Source organism: Spea bombifrons, chromosome 1 (assembly GCF_027358695.1).
Source record: "Spea bombifrons isolate aSpeBom1 chromosome 1, aSpeBom1.2.pri, whole genome shotgun sequence".
NCBI classification, from domain to species: domain Eukaryota; kingdom Metazoa; phylum Chordata; class Amphibia; order Anura; family Pelobatidae; genus Spea; species Spea bombifrons.
The window spans coordinates 37,152,675-37,178,141 of NC_071087.1; the positions used below are offsets into that span (position 1 = coordinate 37,152,675).

The window sequence follows — 25,467 nt, forward strand, 5'->3', positions numbered from 1 at the left end:
AGGTTCAATGACATATATCATATGAAAGCCCTTACTAACAGTTATAGGAAAAGGCCCACCGAACACATGTATACTAATCATGTCATTGTCTTACTAGAGTTCCTGGTAGTTCTAGAATGTATATATGGAATCTCAAGATGTGGAATATGTGTGATGGAAATATTTTAGTTGAGGTGTCTCAGGTCAGCCAAGTTTTAAAGGTCTTGAAATATGATTTGAGAAGGAGGTTTAACAAATGCTACATTTGCAGTAAAGAATCACCTCATCAACTACTGAGATTCTAATGCTATATGTAATTTCATCATAATATTTTGATACCAAGGAACTGTGAGAATCATTTTAACATAACGGATGGAGCTTTTAATATGAATGTTTAAGCAATAACAATGTGAGTGCCTTATAACACGAGATGTCAAACATGTCTGTGCATATTAGGTAAAGTTGTGTACCACACAGGTTGTATCCACCAACTGCTAGATTTATATGACAGTTCTTTGCTAATGTTGTTCAACATGTATAAATTTCACTTGCAAATTATACACACTAGTGGGAATGCCAACTGTAAACTCTGATCCTATGTTTTTATAGCAAGTTAGTGGAAAAAACCTTCACTCATCATGTCAATAATATTAGCCACATGTTTCTTTTTCACCTACTGAATGTTCCAAACTGATTCATTCTAGAATGGATCAACCAGAAACAATATGTTTACCTTCTGCACGCCAAAGGAATGATAAATGTGTCCTCCTCAATCCTCTGGAACACAGAATTGGATTAAGCATAGAAGATATGGTACCCTATTTTCAAGCAGAGATTCTGGATAAAATGATGTTTGTACAAACCCCAACACTGATTCCTTATAAATATTTAAAGTATCTAATGCTTCTTCTCAACCATTCTAGTGCAGCATGGATAAGAAACCCTAGAGAGCCATCATGAACATCCATGATACAGATTCTTTGCAAAATAGTTCTGTGCAGACCTGGAAAGGATGGTGTCCCATATTTGGTTACAAGAATATGAACGTAGATAAATGCTCCCACTTTTATGTTTTTAGAATTGACCAACAATTGCCAAATTAAACTTAATTTAAATGTATAGGTCTGTCTTGCATCTGTACAAAACTGCACAAATCTCTATATGTATCCATACATTTTAGAACTATTTAAAGAAAAGTTTTCTTTACCTCTCAAATCTCTCTTCGCAACCCTACGTTACTCTTACTGAGGAGCTCAAAATGCGTGGTCTACATGAGTGAATCACAGTCCTCTGCCTCAATAATGTACCTAAACCACGCGATACTCGTTTATAAAATAATTTGTCTCAATACGAGACCTTGTTCAAAAGTACTTTATGCACGTCAGTAAATATCTTCGAACTAATCATGCTGTCAACTAAAAAGTCTTGGTAAAGCTCTGTCCTGAGGGCAGAAGGTATAGAATGTTGGAAGGTATAGAATGTTTTTTTTCTTTACAATTCACCCAAGTGTGTTGGCTTAGCAATCGTCCTTGCCACTGGTACCTGTTTCTGGATTTCTGGTGCAAAGGAAAACATTTGGTACACAATATAACGTTTCTTATAGACGCACTAAACTAGTGAGAAATGACCAATTCAAGACAGGCCTGAGGGCATAACCTTCTAGAAAATGGAAAATGAATAAACTGTGGTAAATCCTCTTATTTCATGAGATAAAACTTAACTTTAATTTATTGTCTGATAAAACAACATAAAATAAAAAAAGTGTAGGAAAAGAAAATAGAGAATCCCTATATAAGGGACTGTTGGTCCTCTCATCTTTTCACCTTTTCATTTCTATTTTGTTGGATTTTCTTTCCCACTCTTATTTATTCATAGTATTATTTATTTATTCAGATTATTTCATCAGCCAATAAATACAAGTTACGTTTTATCTCATTACATAATAGTTTCCGTTGAGGCTTCACCACCGTTTATTCATTTCCATAGAGAATACTACTATTCTCTGGTGTCAAAATCTATATATATATATAAATAAGCAATAGTTTTCTATTCTGTAAATAAGGCAAGAAAAATCAAGCATTTTTCTGCTTTAACCTTAATTCAACCAAGGGTTAAAATGATAACTTTTGACTAGGACAGCTTTGCTGCAAAGCTCTGCATTTCAATTTTCATTAGATTTATTTTAACTAGCACATTCAAAGTTTAGTCTAAGTATGTCTATACATAGCCTGCGTACAGCGAGAACTGTCAGAGATGTATAATCAGATCTTCGATGAATATTTAAAATAAAATGTTGAGGGATTTTTTGTTGTCCATGGGGATACAAGATCGCACATAACGTAAAGGTTTTGTCTGTGTATGCGAATAGTGTGTATCGATTTAGGACACAAAAATAATTACAAACCGCTTTGTTTTAACTTGCCCGCTAAGCTTAAGTTTGATGTTTTTGTACTTGGTTGGCTTTTGGACAGGGATTTTAGTAGGGATTTCAGACCCATCTTCCTTGTTCAGAGCTCCAAGATATAAGACTATCAAGGTGCTCCTTGATGTCCCCAACTAGCCCCTTGAAAGCCACAGCTTATCTGGGGACTGATTGTCCTCAGAAACGTGGCCTAGGGTCTGCTCTGCTTTGGTGGATTTTTCCACTCAACTGTAAGTTATCTGCAGAGCACACTTAAAATTAATAATGTGATTATTGGTTAATTAATTAAGCTGAAACATATTATGCAGTGAATAACATTATTGTTTGTTGACAGTATTAATATTTTTCATACCATTGAAAGTTATATACTATACCCTTTACCGCTCTCACATTTGGTACGTCAAATTAAGGTCTTGCAAACAGATATGGCAGGTCAGAAAAACGTGCACTAAGAGCACTGGAGCATCACCTTTCCTTAAAAGGGTTAAATAAGCTCGGGTGGATATCCCTTTCAGCCTATACAACAAGGTTTACTCTGTGTGAAAGGTAACAGGACTGATGGGCATGATAGGCCATATTGCTTCACCTTCCGGAGGCAAGTAACCTTTGCCCCTTTTAGGTCAGGGTTCAGAATGGAACAGACCAGGGAATGTGCCAAAACAGATGTCTACACTTTAATAATGATGTGTGGAAAGCATGTTTTTTAGCCCAGTACCTAGCACTTAATTAGACAGAAAGTAACAAAATGAATCGGCACAGCTGTGCTTTACACATATCAGGGACTTCACATCAACTACGCCAACTGATTTCTCATAAAGCTGTAAAATCCTAATTCTAATTTCGCAGTTAATGAAAAACCTCTTATTGCAACCGAACTTTGCCAATGAGTCTAGCAAGAATTATTATTCCACTGAAGTAAGCCCTTTAAAAGTAAGCTAATGTAAAAATTATGAAACGTAAAAAGAGTAAATCTCTTTTCTGCTCAATTTGTTCCATTTTACTATCAAAGAATAAACATAAGAGAATAATATAAGATCATCATGATCTCAGCTTTACTGCATCGGTTATGGAGTTTCTGGTATTCCGAATGCATGGACACTGACAAATAGGGTGTATATTACACTTTTTAATGTAAACTTAAATACCCTTACTTTTAAAAGGCCATATAGATGTTTTTTTTTTTTTTTTTTAATTCCCACAACCGTGATCCAAAGTTGGCTAAATCATTTAGCACAAAGGACTGAGTAATAAATAATAATCATAATAATACTAATAACCTCTCAAAAAAAAGATTCTGAAGTAATGCATTTCACATATGCCAACTAACAGTTATAAAACGATGTTGACCTTATTGTCGTAACTGCCCATTATTGCTTATTTTAATGATGGGTGCTCCATTATTGCTTGTTATGGTTGGTTACTATGCAGCCAGGAAGCTGAGATTGTCTGTTTCACTTATATTACTAATGTCTAACTATATTTCTATTGTAAAGCCTTTGCACGACACGTGTCAAATGAAAACCAAAATCAGCTAAAACATGTATATAATTAAACAAACACTTACTTCATGCGCTATAACTGATTCATTATTGCAATAGTAATAAAACCAATAATTTAATATGAGTGTCCTTACACAAGTGAATTCAATTTCGTGGCGCTTGGGTCTATTCTAAGTTACTAATATGTGTTAACAACAAATCATTGTTAATTGGAACAATTATTACGTGTTTCTTAAACCTGTCTCCTCTAGCAATCATATAAATTATTTGAGCAGCATAGTAAAAATGTCATCATGATCATTAATTGGTTAGGGATTTCAACAAATGGTCCAGGTTCTAATAATATTCTCAAACAATTTAAGACGCAGCTTTTTAGAGGAATTATACTCTTGGTAACACACTTGGCCCAAAATGTTCCTAACTTTGTAGTTGCAGTGTGGAGTTAATACCATTTTTATTTTCGGTTTAAGTATTTCTTTTGACTGTAAACGATTTAATTTACTTTAAAATATACACAAAACATTCATTGTGGTTTCATTTTTTGATAAAATATGCCGTCTTTATACATAGGTCTAATCTTCTGCTATCTTTTAATAAAGATATTTCACCTCATACACACAAACTAGAATCTTCGTAGGCGTCCTTCTTCCGGAGAGATAGTCCCTCTTTGGAAACCCTCTCATTCCTCCCCTGATGTTTTTCTTTACTTGAAGAACACATCAATCGTGCCCTAGAACAAGTATTATTTTGTCCCTGTTTTTCCCTGTTATTATTATTCGCCAATTATGTTATTGTTATTAACCAATATATATAACAACTATTACGAGCACATAATGAGCTATTATGAGCTCATAAAACTGTAAAGCATTTCAGTCACAGTGTTAAATAACAATTAATAACTTTTGAAGCAACATTTCCTGGCTGTATCCCATAACTCACACTGCTAGTGGCCTCCCAATCCCTTTTTAATAAATGTAAACTTTGTATCTAGGAATCCCTATCTACTTATAAAATAAAATATGTTCTAAATAAACAAAATTCTGAAGACCTCACTGTGGATGTACCATTTCTCGAACGCAAGTAATATCCCCATCTGTATAAGTAGATTAAGTGGGCTCCTCAGAATAAGTAATTCGTATTTACCACTTTTTACATTTTTTTCTCCATACATTGTCTTTCTGAATAACTATGACATGGATAATTCAGCAGGACTCTGACAAAGTATTGCGTATACTATGAAATGTGAAAGGCTGAAGATGTGTGTTGAGCAACATGGGGTGGCGTGTTCCCAGTAAATGTACACATTTATTTTACTTTGGCTGTTTAATTTGTTTAAACATAATTCTCCATCTCGTTTTTGTTTTATCCATGTTTAATTTGGTTGTTACCTCCATAGCAGTATATAAAGCAAAGCTGCACAATTATAGTCCTCAAGGGCTACAAGCCAGTAAATCTGATATTTCTGTCTTAATTCATGTGGTTTAATTAATGTTCAACTCTGATATCTGTGCTCAAGCTGGGATATCTAAGAGATGTGGCCTGTTTGTGGCCCTCGAAGACTGGGGTTGTGGAGCCTTGCCTTAAAGGTACATACATGCCAATTTTATTTACTTATTGATTATTTGATTAAATATTGAACCTATAGCTGGCTGTGTGGGTGTGAACTTCTGCCAGGCTTAAGCTTAACTCCTGGCTTAGCCTTTCTTGTCAAGTGTGGACATGTACAAAACTAGCACAAACTCCGGCTTCCATGTGTGAGGACTTCCCTCATGTGGCGGACAGGTACACATTTGAGTTTGTGCATGGCTTGCACCTCAACTTCACCCTACCTTACTGGAAAGCATTGCATTGTAGGTGCCAAAGAACCTACAGTTTACTTAAAATGAAGACTTATCTAGAAGATTTATGTGCTCATGCCTTGGAAAAGGTACTGCTTTGTTCATAGATTAAGTTTGTTACTGGATAATTAACTCAATAGCATTTCATAATTAAACAAAAAGGACAGAAAATCAAACTTTATGTTTCTGAAATGCTGCTTGGTAAATTATGTGGAAGCTCATCCCTGAAAAAGCTAGGTCCCCATTCTTTGCCTGGCGCAATCTGCTTTCTTAAATGATTTGTTTATCAGTGTTTATTGGATGTATATTGTTTTTTTTTTGAAATACTGTTCTGCGCTTAAAATGTTCCTCTTTTGGAGTGGCAATCCTCACTCCTCAGCCCCTCTTTTCTAATGCTCGGAACGTTTGCTATCGTGACCATAAACGTTCTGCTCCCAATAATGTGTTTAACCTGCAGTTGATATGTGTATACATTGGCTTGTATAAACAAAATACTGTGCTGTTATTTTAAATTACTGACGTAGTTACCTAAATACATATCAATAACCAGCAAAAAAACATATCAATAAGTCACTAAGTCATTTGACTTAATGTCAAGGTCCCCAACGGCTCCCATAAAAAGAAAGTGCCTCTCGCTTGCCGCTGGCTCTTTATTTACTTTAAAACATGTAAAGCGCATGTTTCCTAAAAACAAAAGGCTGTTCTGTTTTAATTCAGTTTATCCGTGAAAGGTCTTTTGAAATTAGTCGAAATTAATCAAATAAATATATGCATATGTTTGAGTATTAGCTGGTGTATATTAGTAGTAATAGCAAAAAAAGAAGCAATTTTCTGCAAGCCAACATTACACTCCTGTCAGCTGACACCCTAATCCTGATATAAACTAATATGCACTTCACACATAAAACAACAATAATAATAATATTACTAATAATAATATTAATAATATTTTCCTTGTCACTTTTCACTCCCTGCTGTGCTGAGTATGTGGTCACACGAGCGCTTACGTGCCAATACAAAGGAAAATTTCTCCCCTTCTTCCAGAATACGTTCAAATAAACTACAGACCGCCCTGGTATTAAAACTTTTACATGTATATTTACTAAAGTTGCAATTTAAGAGAGCCTATAATGGAAACCGTCTCATAAAGTTATTTTATTATACATACAAATTATACTGTATACATTTACTGAGGTGTTCCCTTTAGGACGATGTACCCGCGAAGCCCGGTATTCAAAAATAAATGCTTTTGCTGTTATTTGGTGGATTGTCATTTTTCTTGAGCATGCACGGTTTAGTGAAACCCGACAATCCTCAAATAATATACTTGTCTGGCCTCATACCAACTTGGTGGGTTTCCGAATCAACAAGCAGTTAGCGCTGAAAAGAGACATGCAGATTTGCAATAATTTCATTAAACATATCATTTACATATTATTCCCGTCTTCAAAGTTTGCAAACTCTTGAAATGCAGCAAACTGCCAAGAAAAACAAATCAGCAGGATGATAACCAAGGATTTTGCAAATGCAATTAGAGAGAGCTTGTATTTATTGTGCTTAAATAGACAAGCCTCGGAGGAAGAAAAACAATTTCTAGTCTGGCATTATGAAGAAGAAATATAGCATTGATTTTTAGAAAAAATAAAATAAAAAAAATGTTCTTTAAACATGCCACACTACTGTTTTAACCAAATAAATCACTAATTAAAACATTTAAATTAAGCAATTTCTGTTTACGCTATGTCGTTATAGATACAGATGGGATTTCTACATTTTTGAAATTACTAAACGTTTAAAAAGGATTTGTACTCCTAACAAAATCAAAATAGGGATTATCTTGCACTGTGTGTGGGATACAGCCATAATCTATACAGTGCATGAGAGACACTGGCACTCTGAAGTGCAGTGAGCACATTTCAGTAATAACAGGGTATGAGGCATACAATTTCAAGGAACACCCACACTGAAAATGATTCTTTCCAAACAGAGAATTGTTTGGGAACACGTTAGGTTAATTGGCTCCTTGGGACTCCTCTCAAGGAAACAGAGAACGGTGAAATGCACACATGTGTATGTAAACCAATGAAGTACTATCGTCTTTTCCAGATCCTGAAATCCAAGACAAAAGGACAAAAACAGAAACCCAGAAGAAGGGAACATGTTTTGTTCATCTTGGTTTCTAATGGCCTTTCCCTTGGCATTCTTTGCTTCCAAGGAGAAGGGGCATCCCCACAAAAATGCTAGCATTTCAAGCAGGATGTGCCTTTACTCGTTCATAGTCATGATTTCCAGCAAACACACTGGAGAGGGATATCAAGTATCGATTTACACTCTAGTGAGAAGAATTGATTATCACCTGGATGTGACACGGAAGGATAGTGTGCACAGAATCATACTTTTGTCTCGTTTCTGCATCCCTTCCTTAAATGCACTTGTTTCTGTCTTTGGAAAGTAGCTTCTTGGTGGTCAATTCTAAAAAAATACTGTCCTGCTTAAGACCATACCGGTCTACCAGTTTATCTCCACACGTATTAACCGTATTGTAATTGGTTTCTACTCAGGGTCTTCTGGGGGTTAGCATTATGTATTAGAAAGTGACTCTGGTGCAGAAACAGTGAAATGGCCAAATCAGCACAAATAGTTCACTTGTTACAATAGAGACAGGGACCACTTTTTAAGTGATTCACATTTATACATAAATTCCTCTATTTTTTTATGCCGATAAGCAACTACAGCTCAAGTGATCCTCTCTCACTCTCACCACTTGTTTTCATTCCAGGCCTAGAAAAGGGATGCAAGTTGGAGCTCCTTATACCCATCTGGTAAACGGAGTATTTCATTGCAGAAGAAGTGACTGCCTCCACCTGGATTGCCGTGTGAGTGTAGATGTGGTATGCGGTTGGTCAGAGAAACTTACATTCTCAAACCAGATTTATGGAGTAATAAAGATGGAGACAACACCTGGGTTGACAATACCACCCCTCCCAGTAATAACAGTAATTAATGCATATGTAGTTATGACAGACTGCATTTCTTTCCTTATAAATTTAAAAATACAGTGTGTCGCAATGTCACAGACAATAATATGCCTTGTACACATGGCTTCAGCTTTCAAATTTAAAAGCAATTACATTTAGTAATTAGATACCATCTTATTGTATTTAATGTGCATATATCTCCCCTATTGTCAATTCTTTAATAATAATTGACACCTATGCTTGGGTGTACCCGCAACCTATAGTTTTGTTTCAAGCACGCAGTTATCTAAGCTAAATAAAATATATGCGAAAAATAATATTTCTATCGCCTCTGAATTGGTCCTCATATTACTAGATTACATGCGTTTTGTGTATTAATTTTCAACATCGTCCAAAAATTGGAAATGTAGGGCTTTGCTACTGCTTTTATATGTGAACTGCGCTGGTCTTGAACTGTCATGCTTCACAGGGAACCAATCCAAGATCCGACTATTTTTATATTATCCAACTTCCTATTATACAATGCCAGGGTGATTCTAACTAAAGTAATTCCTCATTATTCTTAGAAAGCATGATACATAGTTTTATAAATCAGGTATAAAGTCATAATAACATGCATGCCAATATATTTTGTTATATGTATCCTGTGTACAATCAAGGCATTAAACATATGCCCCAGTGGCTCCCTTTTTGTGACTTTCAGCTTGCCCACCTATAGAAAATACTCTACCTAGACTCAGATTGTTCTATTAAGTCAGCTAATAATTTATACCAGGCCTTACCTATTAAAACACACATTTTCAGGAAATCCTTTCATATAGCCAGTTCTTAGCCATATACAGGGACGGACTGGATATAAAAATTGTCCCTGGCACTTTAAGGCCAAGGGCTGATAAATGTCACATTTACTGTCCCCACTTCCCTTTCGATTGAAGTCCAGCAAGCAGTACCCTCAACTTCTTTTGTTTCTGTTTATTCATGAAACCTAATCATAATCCGAGGTCCTTTAAAAAATGAATTCTCTTCTAGTTGTCACCTACGCTACAAATGATGATGTTTTATCCATGTTGACCATTATTACATAATAATACAGACATGATGGGATTTAGTAGTAGGTAGTATTTGAGACCAGCTGCACTCATTAAAAAAAATGTTCAAAAGTTGAAAGATATTCATATACTCAATGAATTTCATTAGTGGTCACAAGAGGATGAAAGGTATACGATACCAATTGTCTTTTGAAAGCATGGTTTCTAAAATGTAATTTTAGGGTAACCATTAAAGTGCAAATGTTATTTTAAGCTACTCCCTATTGGCAGGTTAATGGTTTTCAGCATTTCTCTGGTACATATAATGAGTAAAAATAATATCTCATTTCATGGTAATTTTTATGCTATGCCTATCTGTCTATCTGCATCCTCACAGACGTAACAGTGTTTTCTGTTATTACAACATCTGTTACGCTGGAGTCTTGACACTTGAATCCTCACTGTGAGACTGGCTTTCCTTTCAAACAACATTGTTGTAAGACACAAATAAAATATAATATTGATCCCCGCAACACATGAGTTCACAGCAGCAATAGGAGTTATCCAAACATAACTAGTTCAAAGCTACCCATGAGGAATGAAATGACCACAGCTGAAGCCAAACCAAATGTCCTGGCAAGGGATCATAAACACACTTTCTAAGTTCCATAGATCTTAATGCTGAAGGCTGCTGACAGATATAATACACCCGACACATTATTATAAGTGCGTTACCTTGGGATACACAACTGTCGCTGACAGTCAAAATATATAATGCAAAGCATGAGTTCCTTAAAGTTCCGACCTTACTGTGTCTAATGTCTATAAAGTCAGCCTTTGATAATCAACATCATTTGAATTATATGGTCAACGCCTCATTTATGGTCATTTATTTGAATGATTGTAACAATTCTATATGTTCTATTGTTGCACGCCTATTTAACATGATATACATTTTAAGCAGCTCTAGGCACATACATTAAACAGTGAGATCTGCTTTAAACTTTTTCAACGTGTGACTGTTCTTGTATACATTTTGAACACACTTTGGGTTCCCTTATCATACAACCCTCTCATAATATATTTCACATTTATAACAATAGGGGTGGTGGGAGAGATATTGGTGACCCAAAGTATCTCTAGTTCCTACTTCTGTGGGTACATGAGTTTTTTTTTCATATACCAATGTCATGTAGGGATATAGTTATAACATTGTATCCTAATAAAATCTTAAGTGTAAGTTTAGAACTAAGAACTAAAGGTATAGATCTTATTGTATAATTAGTACTATTGCATCATTAGAAACATAAAAGACGTAATAATTCTTAAATTAACATTTTGTTTAAGTAGAACAATACATTTAACTATAATCTATATGACTTTAAAAAAACATATATATATATATATATTTATTTAATTTTTTTTTTAATAAGGTCTGGACCACCAGAAGAAGACAACCTTCAGATGAAGTAGGACAGCTAAATCACAGGTCATATACAGAATTTATGACTCACTACAGCTTTTGATGCCTGATTTAGGTGAACTAGGTGCAGCAGTGGTCCAGTTTTATGACGTCAACAAAGTATTTACGATTATCAATAATTATAGTTGCCTTTTAATCACTCAAACCTTGTTACATTACTATTTTATGATGTTTAGTAAATATCAGGAGGGTCGAACAAAGTTGTTCTTATTTTAAAGTCACTATAGATTTTTTTTTTGTTAAATCATCAAATACATACGCACAAATCTAAAAATATCTGACCTTTATTCCACTTTGAACTACTTTATGTACATCAAGGAAAGGTTCCTTTATGAGATCTCCTTCAGGACTCAGGATCTTCACGTAGCCCTCCTTTTCAAGGATAAATAGTCGATAAGATCCATCTCCACTATGCATTACTCCAACAGGTTGTCTTAACCCTCTCACAACCTCTTGAATGCAGTGACAGTTGTGTTTGTGTTTTCTACAAAAAGAAAAAAAGGACATATTATATAATCTCTGTCAAACTGAACTACAGTTTAGGTGCTGTGTAAATATAAATATACATACAGACATAAATACAAAATAATAAGCAGGTTCCATAGAGATTATTTGCAAAATACAAATAATATGTTGTATTTCTGTATTACCCTTTTCAGTAAACAAAAGGTTAAATTGTTGCCAAAGTAAATCAAGTTATAATTTTATACACATGATCCATGATATTTAAAAAGTTGTTCTGACTTTATAATGTTTTTCAGTGTACCAAAAGTTTATGTTTTAAACTACTGAGGCTTATTCACTTAGTACCTAATCTGATCACTGATGAGTAAAACATTGCTAATTGTCAAATAATGCATTTTGGCAATTGAACATGCCAGAATCCCTTGACTCAATGATGTTGAGCTTCAGAACTTCAGAACTTCAGATTCAGCTTCAGAACTTCATATATATATATATATATATATATATATATATATTTATATATATATATTTATGTCTGCTACTGGGTTTCAGCCGAGTTCTAATAAAACTCAAGCACCGTTCAATTAATTATTAATATTATTATTACTATTAATTAATTAATTAATTTCTAGGTCAGAAAATTGCTGGATTAAAAATTTGCTTTATAAGCCTTTGGTAAGGCAGAAAGCTTTGGTAGCAGTGAGGCAAATACTAGAGCCACACGGATGTCTAAAAGAATAAGTTGGGTACTACTGTCCCGTTAATATCACAAAGCCCATGAACTATACTTATTTCTGTGAAATTATTTTACAGCATTCAGAATTTAAATATGGGATCACATTTAGTTTCTCTATTCGTTAAATATCAGCAATGATAATTTGTAAAAAAAAAAAATGTATAAACAAAAATGTGGGTGAGCCACACAAGTCGGAAGTAAGTCCATAATGACAAACGGGAAAGCATGACAAGCATCCGAAATATTAAAGAGGCATTTGTTCCCAAGGAATCATATAAACAGCAGATGAGCAAAGCATCTGGAGGGCGCAGCTGCTGAACATAAGGACAGACCGAGTTAATTCACTGTCCAAACCACAAAAAGTTGTGAAAGGCTTTTTTCTTTAAGATTAAATAGCATTTATCATTATGAACCTGCTGATCTCTTCCACTTTGTCATATTCTTCCATCTGGTCCAAGTAGTTTGATGCTGGACCTCTTATTTGTTTCCTTGGGAAATCCGGGAAGCATAATCTGTTGTCTCTTGTGCCGTAATAAAAACAAAATTCATCTGCTGTTGTTTGTAGTAAACCTGAGTGAGATACAAAAATACAGGACACATTTAGGAGCATGAAGTAAGTTATCTCCATATTTATATTTTAACATATTTACAGGTAAAGAAACTTAATTAAAATCCATTATAATTGGTGTTATTTGCAAAACAATTAATTAACTACTAGGAATGAATACTATCCAAATGTTATTAACGCAAAGCCCTTCCCTGGCCCAGTGCAATGAGTTATTTTATGTGTTTGTAGGTGGGGGTATATAAATCAGTTGTCATCCTAAAAGAAAAATGTTTGTCACTGTTTTTTTTTTATAATTCTAGAATTGTAATAATCGAAGTCCGCACCTTTGCAATAAGGCAGTCCATGAAATCTCATCCCTGCTAGTTATTCTGTGGTCAACTGTAAATTGTATTATTGAAAAGGGGTTTTCAGGGTTTGGGCCCCTTACTTTCAGCGAAGGGAAATCTTAACGCTTCAGCATACCAAGTATTTCTGTTGCATAGCTATTAACGTGTATTACAAAGTCTCACCTGCACGCACACTCACTTCTACACAAATAAAATGGATGTTTCAAATTTAAGTAAAGCCCTCTAAAATGTGAATCACAATACATTGTCTACTTGTTGTGTTGGTCACTTGCAGGTTGCCGTCCAATCATATCGTGGTTCACTAGAACAGGTCATCCTCCACTTCTCACTTAGTAAATGATCCATGCAAGACGCATCCTACCAATCTACTTCAAAGGTGATACTGTTTACCATTTTACCAAACACTGGAGTTGTTTCTAATTAGGATGTGTCACCCTAACCCTGTACGAGTATCTTCATTTACCAAATCACTCATAGCTAAGGGTAGGATATAACCTGAGCTAGAAAGTCACATGGCTGGGTAGAATGGTAGACATTTAAACATTGAACATATATACATATAAAGGAAGGCCTTTTAAAGCAGTAAGATCCTGTCTTTAACCCCCCCATGAAACTGTACAATAACACACACGCACGTTGGTTATTACATTGTGAAAGTTTTTGTGGTATAGCAGAAGAAAAGCCTATTGTTTTTCTTGTCTATTAGAAAAGCACTGATGTATAATAAAATATAAGTAAAATATCAATTTCATTTATCTGTTGACCCTAAAAGGCAAGTATCCCAATATGACATGTCTCTGGCATTGTCATTTTTTCATAACCAATGTTAACAATAATTATTAGCGTCTGACGCCATTATTCTAGTGATCGTTCTTTTTTCGCCTTTTCTGTAGAACAGCATGGCTCTGTCCAGTGCTAAAGTTATGCTTTCATCTGGTTATCTTTCAAAGCAGCTTGGGTGGTCACAAAAAGCACTTGACATCTTGATGCACTTCTGCAGTTTTACATATACACAGCCTTTGTAGAAAAATAAATTTGTCATTCGTCACCACATATGTTGATCAGGGGAGTGAGGTTCCAGCAGCTCTGGCTCCTGTGTTCCTCCACACTACACTCAGGCACTACACTCTGATACCCCTTCTTCTTAACCCTTGCTAGAACGCAGAATACTCACAGAATATTCTTTAAAATAGTAAAAGTATTTCTTTTAAATGATTCCTTAAGCCCACATTAATCACATTGACGGCACGTGGCCAATTCCCCTCTATAATGACCAAAATTCTGCAGGGCGTTACCCAAACTAGTTTAATATAGTCATTTCAATGCATAACATAGGCCTTTGCACCCCATGCATGTATGAGGCCACAAGGCCCTTAAAGCTTCTCTCTTAAAAAGTAGAATCCTTTGAAGCTTACACTTATGACATTGGCTAATGAACTCTATAATTATTTAATAAGCCATATTCAAATTGTTTGTCATTGGCATATTCCTGGCACAATGTAGGTGATTTATTAAGGTACCACAAGCACGCCCATTGTGATCCAAAACAGGATAGATATATGGGGGCCTACCATTTTCCTATAGCACCAGAGCTCAATAAATACCAATGTAACCAATGTGCTTGCTACTGTCTGATGAATGTCCAGTTGAAAGTGGGTCTAATAATAAAATTTGTCAATGTGCATCCATTTATCAGTCTCTTTTGTGTTTACTCTTTTTAAAGATTTTTAAAAATACAGTGGCACGATGTGATATGGTGTTTGGGCACACTGCTGTAGCACACCCATCTGGCACTCGTTATTAAATATCTCATTAATGTTACCAAATGCATGGTTGCTTTTGGATATTAAACAATTTAGGTAAAAGACCATAAACAATATTATTTTCTCCATGCAGATTTATGAGATCATTTAGTAGACAGGAGTTCTGTCATGCACGCCTACGACATGTCTAAAACCCCTGGGTGCTGAAAAAGTAGAAGAATTCAGTTATAAAGATTCTCTGGCTGATTACACAACTTTTAAACTAAGCTTGGGTCATTATTTTACCTTTGATCTTCTTTTCACTAAAACCATGGAACAGTCTCTAATCCCTTCAAAGTTACACAAAAGTACAGTGGTGTGTTGCTCCAGGGTGCTGTGTAGCCAATTAATTGCATTATCATTTTTAAAAGGCCAACTCAAAGGGTTAACATATTGTTGAGAGAAAGAATTTGCTGCTTGTATTCTCTGGTTAACCAAATTTGTTAGGTACTCTTGGGAATTCTTATTTATTTTGGTAGAAATCTAAACAAAGTTAATATTATTATTGAAAACAAAGTTTAGAGGTCAAACTGTCAATACGGTTTTCCTAAGCAAACTGTTGTGCATTACTAAATTGATAATTCGCTGCCCAGAACCATCCTTGTTTGTTTGAGTCGCAGTATTGCTATTTGGAATTATTATGTCAATACAGCAGACTTAATAAAAGTTTTTTTTTAAAATATCAGGAAAACACTATTATAGCTGAATGTAGAGGGTTTTTTCTACCCGACATTTTTATGCAAATGGCTAGAATTGTCCAGTAATACGAAATATTTTTTTAATTATTCAGAAATGAAGAGCTGCGTAAACACCACATTACATATATATTTTTTATGTCCCTTGATGAGCAAGCCCTTGACCATAGGCCACATGGATCAAATGCTCAGTGGTCTACTAGAGTATTTTTTAATTGCAGAAATCACATTGTCATTTAATTTGTAGGCAGCTAATCCTTAATCCTAAACATTGATCGATGTAGTAGAGAGTGTTCTGTGTGATCAGCAGGCAGAAAGATCAAAATAAGAAGAGGAAATAAAGTTCCTCCTTTATAAATACCGTATTCGCTCGAATATAGGCCGCACTTTTTTCCCCCACTTTAAGTCTTTAAAGTGGGGGTGCGGCCTATATTTTCGGGGTCTAGCGCCCGACGGCCGGGACATGCAGTCCCGGGCGCCGGGCAGGCAGCGGGGTTAGGATACAGATCCCCCGCAGCGGTGCAAGGGACCTGCATCCTACACCCCGAAATGCTCAGACAGCCTCCCTGCCAGCACTTCCCACGGGGGGGGGGAATGGTGCCGGCACGGGAGGTTGTCTGCCCCCCCCTGACTTACCGGAGCAGACTCCCGGGTGTCTTGCGGGGCCGGCGGGGGACATCTACGCAATACGCGTATACAAGTTGTATTGCGTAGATGTATTGTGTAGAGGAGGACAGTGGTAGTATATCTCGGGTAGGGAGGACAGTGGTAGCATATCTCGGGGAGGGAGGACAGTGGTAGCATATCTCGGGGGGGACAGAGTGGCAGCATATCTCGGGGGGGGACAGAGTGGCAGCATGTTTTTTTGGTGCTTTTTTAAAGAAAAAAACTTTTTCTTTAAAAAAGCACCAAACTTTTAGGGTGCGGCCTATATACGGTAAATACATGTAATAATATCACTAATAATCATATTTATTATTATTAAAAATAAGAAATAGACTCAATTGATGTTACCATGACATCATCAGGGGTCCCCTCTGGTTACAACAGAGATTGCTGGGGTCTACAGAGTATTATATGTCTAGCACCAATGTCTTATAAAGAGCAGTACAAAAATAGGTTGAAAAAATCATTTGAAAAGTGAAAAATGTAATTCAAGTAGAAATTTATATAAAAAAAACCCATTGCGCATACAAATCCAAAAGTATTAAAACATTGGTTTGTGGTCCTTCAAAATCTAAAAACAAAAATTAGAGTGGAAAACATACATAGCAAAAACATTAAAACATTTTGGCCCTGTAGTGTAAATTAGCCCTAGTTCTAAAAAAAAATTAAAATTCATGTCCTATTTTTGGTCCTGGTTCAGCCCTGTAGATGATTGTACTTTCCACATACATCCTACATGCAGTACGATGCATGGACCCTTTTTCTGCATTTTTTTCCTTTTTTTTGCTATGAATTTGCTGCACACCGAAGAACCACACAAAGCCATAAGTAGTATGATGCCTTCCTGATTATGTCCTGATGTTTTAAGCAGATAGGTCAAACATCTACAATGACAAATCTGCGATCAACACTAAAACAACCATGACAAGTCAGACATATTTTTCTTAGCTTTTAGGAATGTGCTTTACCCGCTGGTTTTAAAAACCTTGTGAACTACAGTTTATAAAGACAGTAATAATATTTACATATGTAAATAGCGGTAATGTACATGGCAACTCAGCATGGTCAAATGCCCACAAAGCAATTACTTCATTAAAATGTTTTCAAAGAAAAACATATGCAGATACGAACAACTTGGCCTACAAAATACAAACAACAATAGAAACACATGGAACTTTGTAGGGGAAGAAAAACATCTTAGTGATGTTATGCAATATTGTATATAGGCCTGAATCTGACATGCATTTATACTTAAGCAGGAATGGAACTACATACTGAAGGTGTGAGGGCATTTAAGTAGAAATGATTGCTAGTTTCCCCAACAATGTACTGGTGTAAACATTTGCGCTGGGACTTTAAGACCAACAGCCAAGAAATGACATGTGTGCACGGGTCAGCATGGTGCAAGGCGCCACACGCTACAATCCTTCATTTTCCCCTAGACTACTGCAGCATGTGGCCATCAACTAAAGCATTGGATCGGCTGCTTGATCTGCAATTATGGTAAGTGTGAGGTATAAAAGGCTACCGGGCTTAATTTGAGGGGTCCGTAGGGCAGGCTAGGCTTGGGTTAAGCGTAATCAATCATACACTGCCTTTCAAGTCATGTTTTTAAATATGGAAATGATTGCTTCATTGTAGCAACATGCTTCTGCATTGATCACAATTGTCATAAAGGACTTTAGACCGGTTTTCATGGGAATATTCTGTTGGGCACAAGGAGAATGCAGGGATTTCCTAATAAAACATATTAAACAATTGGCAAGTCTGTTTAATTAAAGTTTGGCACATCTAAGTTACCAATGAGAAAGTACTTTTTTATCCTTTAGCTTTTAGCTCTCCATCCATCTCTCTATTTTTCTTTCTCTCTTTTTTGTCTCCTATTTCTCCTCTCTCAATTTTCCCTCCTTCAGTAATCTTTATTTCCTCTTCTTTCTCCCTTTTTCTGTCATGTCATTTCCCTCTCCTTTCTTTACTTCCTCTTCTCTCTCTTCCGTTTTCTGACATGTCATTTCTCTCTCCTTTCTCTACTCCCCACTCTCTCTACTCTCTCTCCTCTCCTTTCTTTCTCCTTTCTATGATCCTTTCTTATCTTTTTTTTTTCTCTCTCCTCTTTATCTTAATTTTAGTTACTGCCTGGAAACCATGCCCATGGTCTCACCCTTGACCAGTCTCCAGACACAAAATCAGACACAAATGCAAAGTCAATTGAACTGCTTTATGTCACAATAGATGTGAAATACAATTTGGCCTGGTGTGTGTATATCAGTACTTGGATGTACCCATACAATGGCTTATTAGTGGAATTCAATGCCAGAGATAAATATGGGCCAATATATCCCTGCTTTTACCTTATTTTTAAAATCAATTATTTGTGATAAGAGTTATGTGTAGAACACAGCCATATATGCCTAATGAAGAAATATGAATTCTTAGGGTAATTACAATATATGCAAGTTGAGCATCGGACACCTTTGATATATAAAATTGTGTTTTTTCAAATAGATGACACATATACATAAAAAAACTAATTGTATGTGACTTGAAACACAGATTTATGTACGTCTGGAAAACAAAATAGATACTGATGACGAATATCCATATCTTGCCATAGTATAATAATAGTATATGTAATAAACTATTGAAAACTTGCAGCACTGCGGAATTTTCCTACCACAGTCATTTACAATACCTGGTATCTGTCCTCTGCAAGTGTAATAGAATTCTTTGCAATAGTCTTTACACAAGGTCGGAAGTACAAGCTGCCTCTCGGATGTGTCGGTTCTCTCTGATGGATGGAAGAGATGCTGAGCATGTGGCGAACAGTACGCACATCTGATTTCTTCCAGAAGCTTTGCACACTCAGTGTTGTTGGTAACCGAAAATATCTGCAGGTCACAAACCAGAGATAAATAAACATATGACTGATGCTGCATACACCGAACGAAAACAGAAATCTTGAGCATGGCTAAACAAATAAGACACCTTGTAAAACTGTGTGTTGACTGCATCCATCCGTTTCACCGGAGCGCTATATCTGGTATGTAGTAAAGAAGAAACATCTGGCACTTTCAACCTCGCAATGCTCAGCCAGGACTTCGTGCAATTATCCAAGTAGATAAGGTTCACTTTTTGCTATACCTTGGTATATATCTGGGTTGGCCTAACACAACATGCATACTTGGGCTACAAAATTCTAATGTCAAAAAGTATTAGTAGAAACAATATGCAGGTGGGGAAATATGCATGGTTTAGATTAGTGTTCAATCCTATTCCTGAAATTCCTACTGTGGAATTTTCTCAATAGGGGTTCTTCTAGTGCCAACGTGAGTTAGTTCTGTCTAACCACCTTGTTCTGCTTGGCGAAGTGCTGCTGGGTGGACGACTTAACTCTTGCTGTGCCTTTTTATTAAGTTTTCCCCAACAGGATATAACATTGTCTCTTCTAATAATAACTAGTCTTTTACCAATAAACACAAACTTTATATAGGTACTTAAAACATAACATTAAGGTCTTCTCAATGCAACACCACTACATATATATATATATATATATATATATATATATATATAGGAACTATTGTAACAACTAGGACATTTCAGCAAGCATTTGTGACTTTTTAGTTGAAAGATAAAATATGTGATATTTTCAGGTTAGCATATCACAATCACAAGTTAATATTTTTTTCAGTTAAAGAGAGTACTCTTATTATTCATACAAAAAAAAAGTATGATAGCATGAACTAAGAACAGTTTGACAAGTTCTCCAAACAGTTAACTTGATAACAGCCACTCTGGTGTATACCGGGATGCTGGGGCCGGCAAGACTCTATTACAAAGAAGCAAAGGGTTGTTTTTTTATTTGGTAGACCTCTGGGTGGTTTCATTTAACATCACATGTAAAAGAAATGTGAAGTAGCCAGAACTGCACCCTTAGTAGTAACAAGAAGCACTTAAAATGCACACAGTGGAAAAGAAAATCTAATTGGTATAGATACCTCAGTTCTTGGCAGACTACAATACATTCTATTGAACTGTCAAGAAATATTATTAATGGGTGTTGCGGGCAGATAAAAAATACTGTATGAATGTGAGATCTGGAATGGGGTTCAATAAATTGTCTACATTCAACTGCAGTATTCTTTTTTCGTGCGTGTCTCATGCTGTTCCAACACAGCAGGAGTCAAACATTTTGTTCTGTGTGAGGTCTGTGGTGGAATTACCTTTCTGGAAGATTGATAGAGTCATCATTCCAGGTTTGGTTTCAATAAACTAATACTCTTTGTGAAGTCAATTATAACGCCTTAGGGCTCTACTTAACATGTGAATTGCTGGACTGCACTTGAAAATGTGTGTTTTCTCCATGGGGACTAGGATGTATCTGTATTTCTCACTTCATTTCAAAATATCCACTAATCTCATTGCAGCCATTCCCAAAGATCAAGGAGACGTTTATTGAAAGATCAGTGACGTCAGCGTTTTAATTATTTTAATTGCGCTCTGGAAAATGATGTTTTAGAGGGCATATATAGCACGAAAAATGCTGAAAGGATTATACTTTGCAAAGTCCATATGGTTTTAGTTCATCCAAAATCTCTCATTATATATATATCTATATATATATATATATAGTACTTGGCACATCATTGCTATAAAATAACCGTTATTTTTGACAAACTCTGTAATCTGATGTGTAAATTGAAAGTTATTTCCTGTGTTAGCCTGCATTTGCAGAAACCAACAACAGTTCGGTTAACCAAACTATTCTATGAAAACTATATCAAGGACCCACACGTCGTAGCTTGCATGGTTAGTGTTTAATGAGTATTCATTACTAAAAGGTATATTGTTAATCCAGTGGATTAACGTGATACCTATTAAATATAGTATTTTGAAGAACAAAATTCTCTGCCACATGGATATCAATTTGTAAGGTTTAAAGGTTTATCCTTAGTAAAGTGTGTAAGCGCATGTTCTAGATAAATATTGATATTTTGGTTTCTAATAACAGTTTTTTTCTGTTAATCAGTTGAAACTGTATGCAATGTATTCCCGCTAGTGTTTATACATTTAGCCTTGCCCCCTAAACCACATATTGCTCATTAAGATCATCAAGAGATAAAATAAACATAGAAACACAGAAAGTGACAGCAGATAAGAACCATTCTGCCCATAGTCTGCTCAATTACACATTTACATAGATCATACCTTGAGTGCTCGAGGGCAAACACGCCGCAATCTTTGGATATCCCCACTACAGTGCCGTATTTACCTTTGGCACTGCCCTAGGCCAAACCCAATGCAGTATCACCAGCTGCCCCTTCGTGCCATCGTTCTTACTTCTGATCACCAGAATATGATGTTGTAACTGCGGCTCTGCCTTTTAAGAGCATGCAAGGCAGGGTAGAATAGAACTATGGAGGCTGTGCCTCCCTGCTATGCGGCAGAGGGGCTACCGCACTCTGGACCGCCCAACCTAGGCCAAGGCCTAATTGGCCTAGGCCATAATGCGCCACTGCCGAGCTACTTGTGAACGAGGAAGGATGGAATTCCCGCAGCACTAAATGATTACAATTGGGGGAGGAAGCACCTGTATTGCTCTGATTTAAAGAATTGAAATCTGGAGTGAATATTACGGTATATTTGCGCCTCCTATGCGCTAGCAATGCAATCCCTTTTTGATGACTGTGCACTGGAGAGTATGGAACAGAACACACTGAGAATGTGAGCTACCAATTGTGTTTTTAGTTGCTATACTGCTGAGCCACTTTGCTGCGTTTGCCCGTAGGTTGAATGCTGCCAACAAGACAAAAAAGAGTACCATAAAATATACAACCCATGGCAGCTATAATATAACAACCAGTCATCTAAGGAAAATATCTAACACGTCTCCTCCATGTAGCTCCAAACAATTAAACTGGATAGTTTGGATCCAATAAAGAACCAATATCCTCTAAGAAATTCTTAAACGATGCTACTTTCTGCATCCTTTTCCACAAACATGGAAAGTCATTACGCATTTTCTTTAAATAGAGAAGGAAAAGGATGTCCCTTTAAATAATGATTAAGGCAGAAATATCTAAGCGATGTAGTGTGATCATAAAACTCTTTCATAAGTAGATGTTATGTTGCAATTTGTCTTAAACATGGGCTTGCCATTTAAGTCATTAAAGAGTTCACTTTTAATTTGGTATGTATCTCTATCATAATACCAAGGCAGTTGTTACAAAGAACCCTGGGGGACACTATTTGTTTTGTTGGATGAGATTTACAAAGGCTTTTGTATCTAAATTAGAAAAGCAAACAAGGACACACTTGAGAACTATATCTATGGGCCTTGTTCTTCAGATGCTTGGTTGTGAATCCTCGTAAGGTATATAGTGCTTTTCGAGACTGGTAGAGCATATCGTCTTTGGGAAGCAGGCAATCCATCTTTTTTTGACCATTGAGCTAAGACATATATCTCCTCCCTTACATCATCTCGGTATGTCACCCAAGTTACTATACTATTTTCAACTAGAAAGATTTAATTATAGGATAATACATATAGACATACATGACATTTTAAGACGTTGAGCACACAGAGAAGTAACTCTGGCTTTATCGATATGCTCCCCTGTGTGTAAATTGATAAACGTGTGGATAAAATAGGTCCAAGGCACATATTCTGAGTTTGCAAGATGCTGTTTCCATCTGTGTAGAAACATTGCTGTTACACCTTTGAGCTGCAAAGTTTGCTGAATTTGTTTAAATCAGGCTCTGATTTTCTTACTACACGTAAGAAAGCTGATATATATTTCACCAATTAATGGCAAGGTAATTCTGCCAACTTCCAATTTTCCCAAATAAATTTCTGGTGGTTACTGGTCTTTTTATCTAAAGACCTGCACAAAAGGCAGTTTTGGAGGTGGGTGTATCTGCTCAGTTACAATATGCATCATGCTTTTAGGTATAGAATAATACTACCAGCGCTAAGTACTCCTTTGGAATCTTAAACCATTTGCAAAGAAAATATACACTTAAATGCTGCAAATTTGTCAAGAGATTATTCAAATAATAAAAAAGAACATTTTTTTAAATTGAAAACAAATCAATCCTAACACTACGGATAAAACCATCTGTGTTAATCAGATTACTGGCTAACCCTCGGAGTTTTGGAACACTATAAACATCCATGCCTGGAATGGTAAACTACTCTCGTTCACAAGACAAATAAAGGATCTAAACCCACTAAAAACCTGCAGCAGGATAGTTCTCACTCATCTGGGATGAGAAATGGGGCTAAAGCAATACTCCCTGAAAAGGCAAGAGCATTTGGACAGAGTGCAGAGACTGAAGGAGAATGATGTTCTCCAGTTTCACCCATTAGGGAACCAACTAACAAACACAATGGTGTTGTTATTCTTTTGCCATAAGCAACAAGACTCTGTGTGTGGGCAGGCAGTTTAGTGGGGAGGAGGAGAAGTCGACCCCTTTTTGTCCTATTGATTTTGTCCTATTTGCATGACTTGAGCAAATTAAATGATGCAATATGGCTTTTTGTTACAAAACAAAGTGAGAGATACCACCCAGACACATATGTTGATTTGTAGAAGTTGTTTACATGAGAATAGAATGAAATCTACCATGAACCAAGCATAAAAATTCTATTCAAGCAATGGGCATTTTTCATTACTATGCCTGGCCTAGAAAGGCTAAAACATGAGTTTTCCAAGAATCTCTCGGAACTTGACAACAACACATTTGCCACCAAGAAATTCTTAATTAAACTATAACCAGTGTTAAAAAAAAGGACACCTGATGGTTTATTTTGCGTGCACTGACTCTTAATTATATGATTTGTTAAGCCCATTTCAGGGCATCTAGATAAATGTACAATACACTAACACATTCAGCATTCAAGGTCCTTCTGGTACCGGTCAGTCACAGTATTAAACAGCTTTTAAAATATATCAAGAATAGTTCTGGAAATGTTCTCCTTTACTTTGACACTTTGAGAGTGTATATATAGAAATGCCATGTAGACTAAAATTATATATTTTGTACTTCACAATGATAATCTTGAAGGTTATATTTCATACTTCTTCGGTCACAAAAAAGATGTTCATCAACAAACAGTTATACAATACACTAAAGTATTGCCATAAGTACATATAACCATTTTCCTTAATATGTTATGTTTGAGGTGCCTTCAAGGACCTTGGATATCAGATTGTGAAGAACAAAACTCTTCAACCTCTTTCATGAACATGGGATTCTGGTACAATTAAAGTTTGTGGGTCACTCTGAGTTATCATTAAATATTAGGTCTCCATTACAGAAATTGTTGCATTGTTGCATTATGTATCCAATGATCCCGCTTAACTGCGTGTAAGGCATTTCTTTCATGGATAATTGCGTTCAGCAATAACTACATAACTTTCCATTCAATGTTGGTTATCTACCTGTAGCATTTTAGCTAGTTTTGAAGTGGGACAGGTTGAGTATCCCTTATCCAAAATGCTTGGGACCAGAAGTATATCGGAAAATGAGTTATTTCGGGTAACGAATCTGGTGTGCCGGTGTATGGTGGGTGGGGATATATTATCCCTGTTCTCCACCCTCTGGCCAGTTGCGCCGCACACAGTGTCATGGCAGTGGAGCTGACGGGACTACAGGAGAGGTCAGACACCAGCAACAGGAGCTTTCCAGCCCCCCCCCCCAGGCATGAGTATCCCTTATGTGAACTGCACTTATCCGGAAAAAAATTCAGATTTTGGATAATTTCTGATAAGGGATTTTCAAATAAGGGATAAGGAACCTGTATCTTCAACGTGGATCAGTCTCTCTGGCTTAAGGTAATAGTGCTTGTAGACCAACAACAAAGATTGGGGTGGTGTGGCCATATCCCAGAAAAAAAACTACATTCAGTTTTAATATGTCACATTTAATAATATAAATGCAGAGCATTTATATCACCAG

General features: G+C 36.1%; 1 protein-coding gene across 1 annotated transcript in view; it reads right to left on the minus strand.

Moving 5' to 3' along the window:
• The window catches only part of HHIP (hedgehog interacting protein), a 54,025-nt gene that overhangs the window by 25,764 nt on the left and 2,794 nt on the right, over positions 1–25,467 (minus strand). Inside the window, exons 2-4 of the mRNA XM_053460884.1 lie at positions 19,199–19,394; positions 12,842–12,998; positions 11,510–11,711 (exon numbers count right to left, since the gene is read on the minus strand). Of these exons, the coding sequence (XP_053316859.1) occupies positions 11,510–11,711; positions 12,842–12,998; positions 19,199–19,394 (555 nt within the window). The remainder of the gene's footprint in view (positions 1–11,509; positions 11,712–12,841; positions 12,999–19,198; positions 19,395–25,467) is intronic.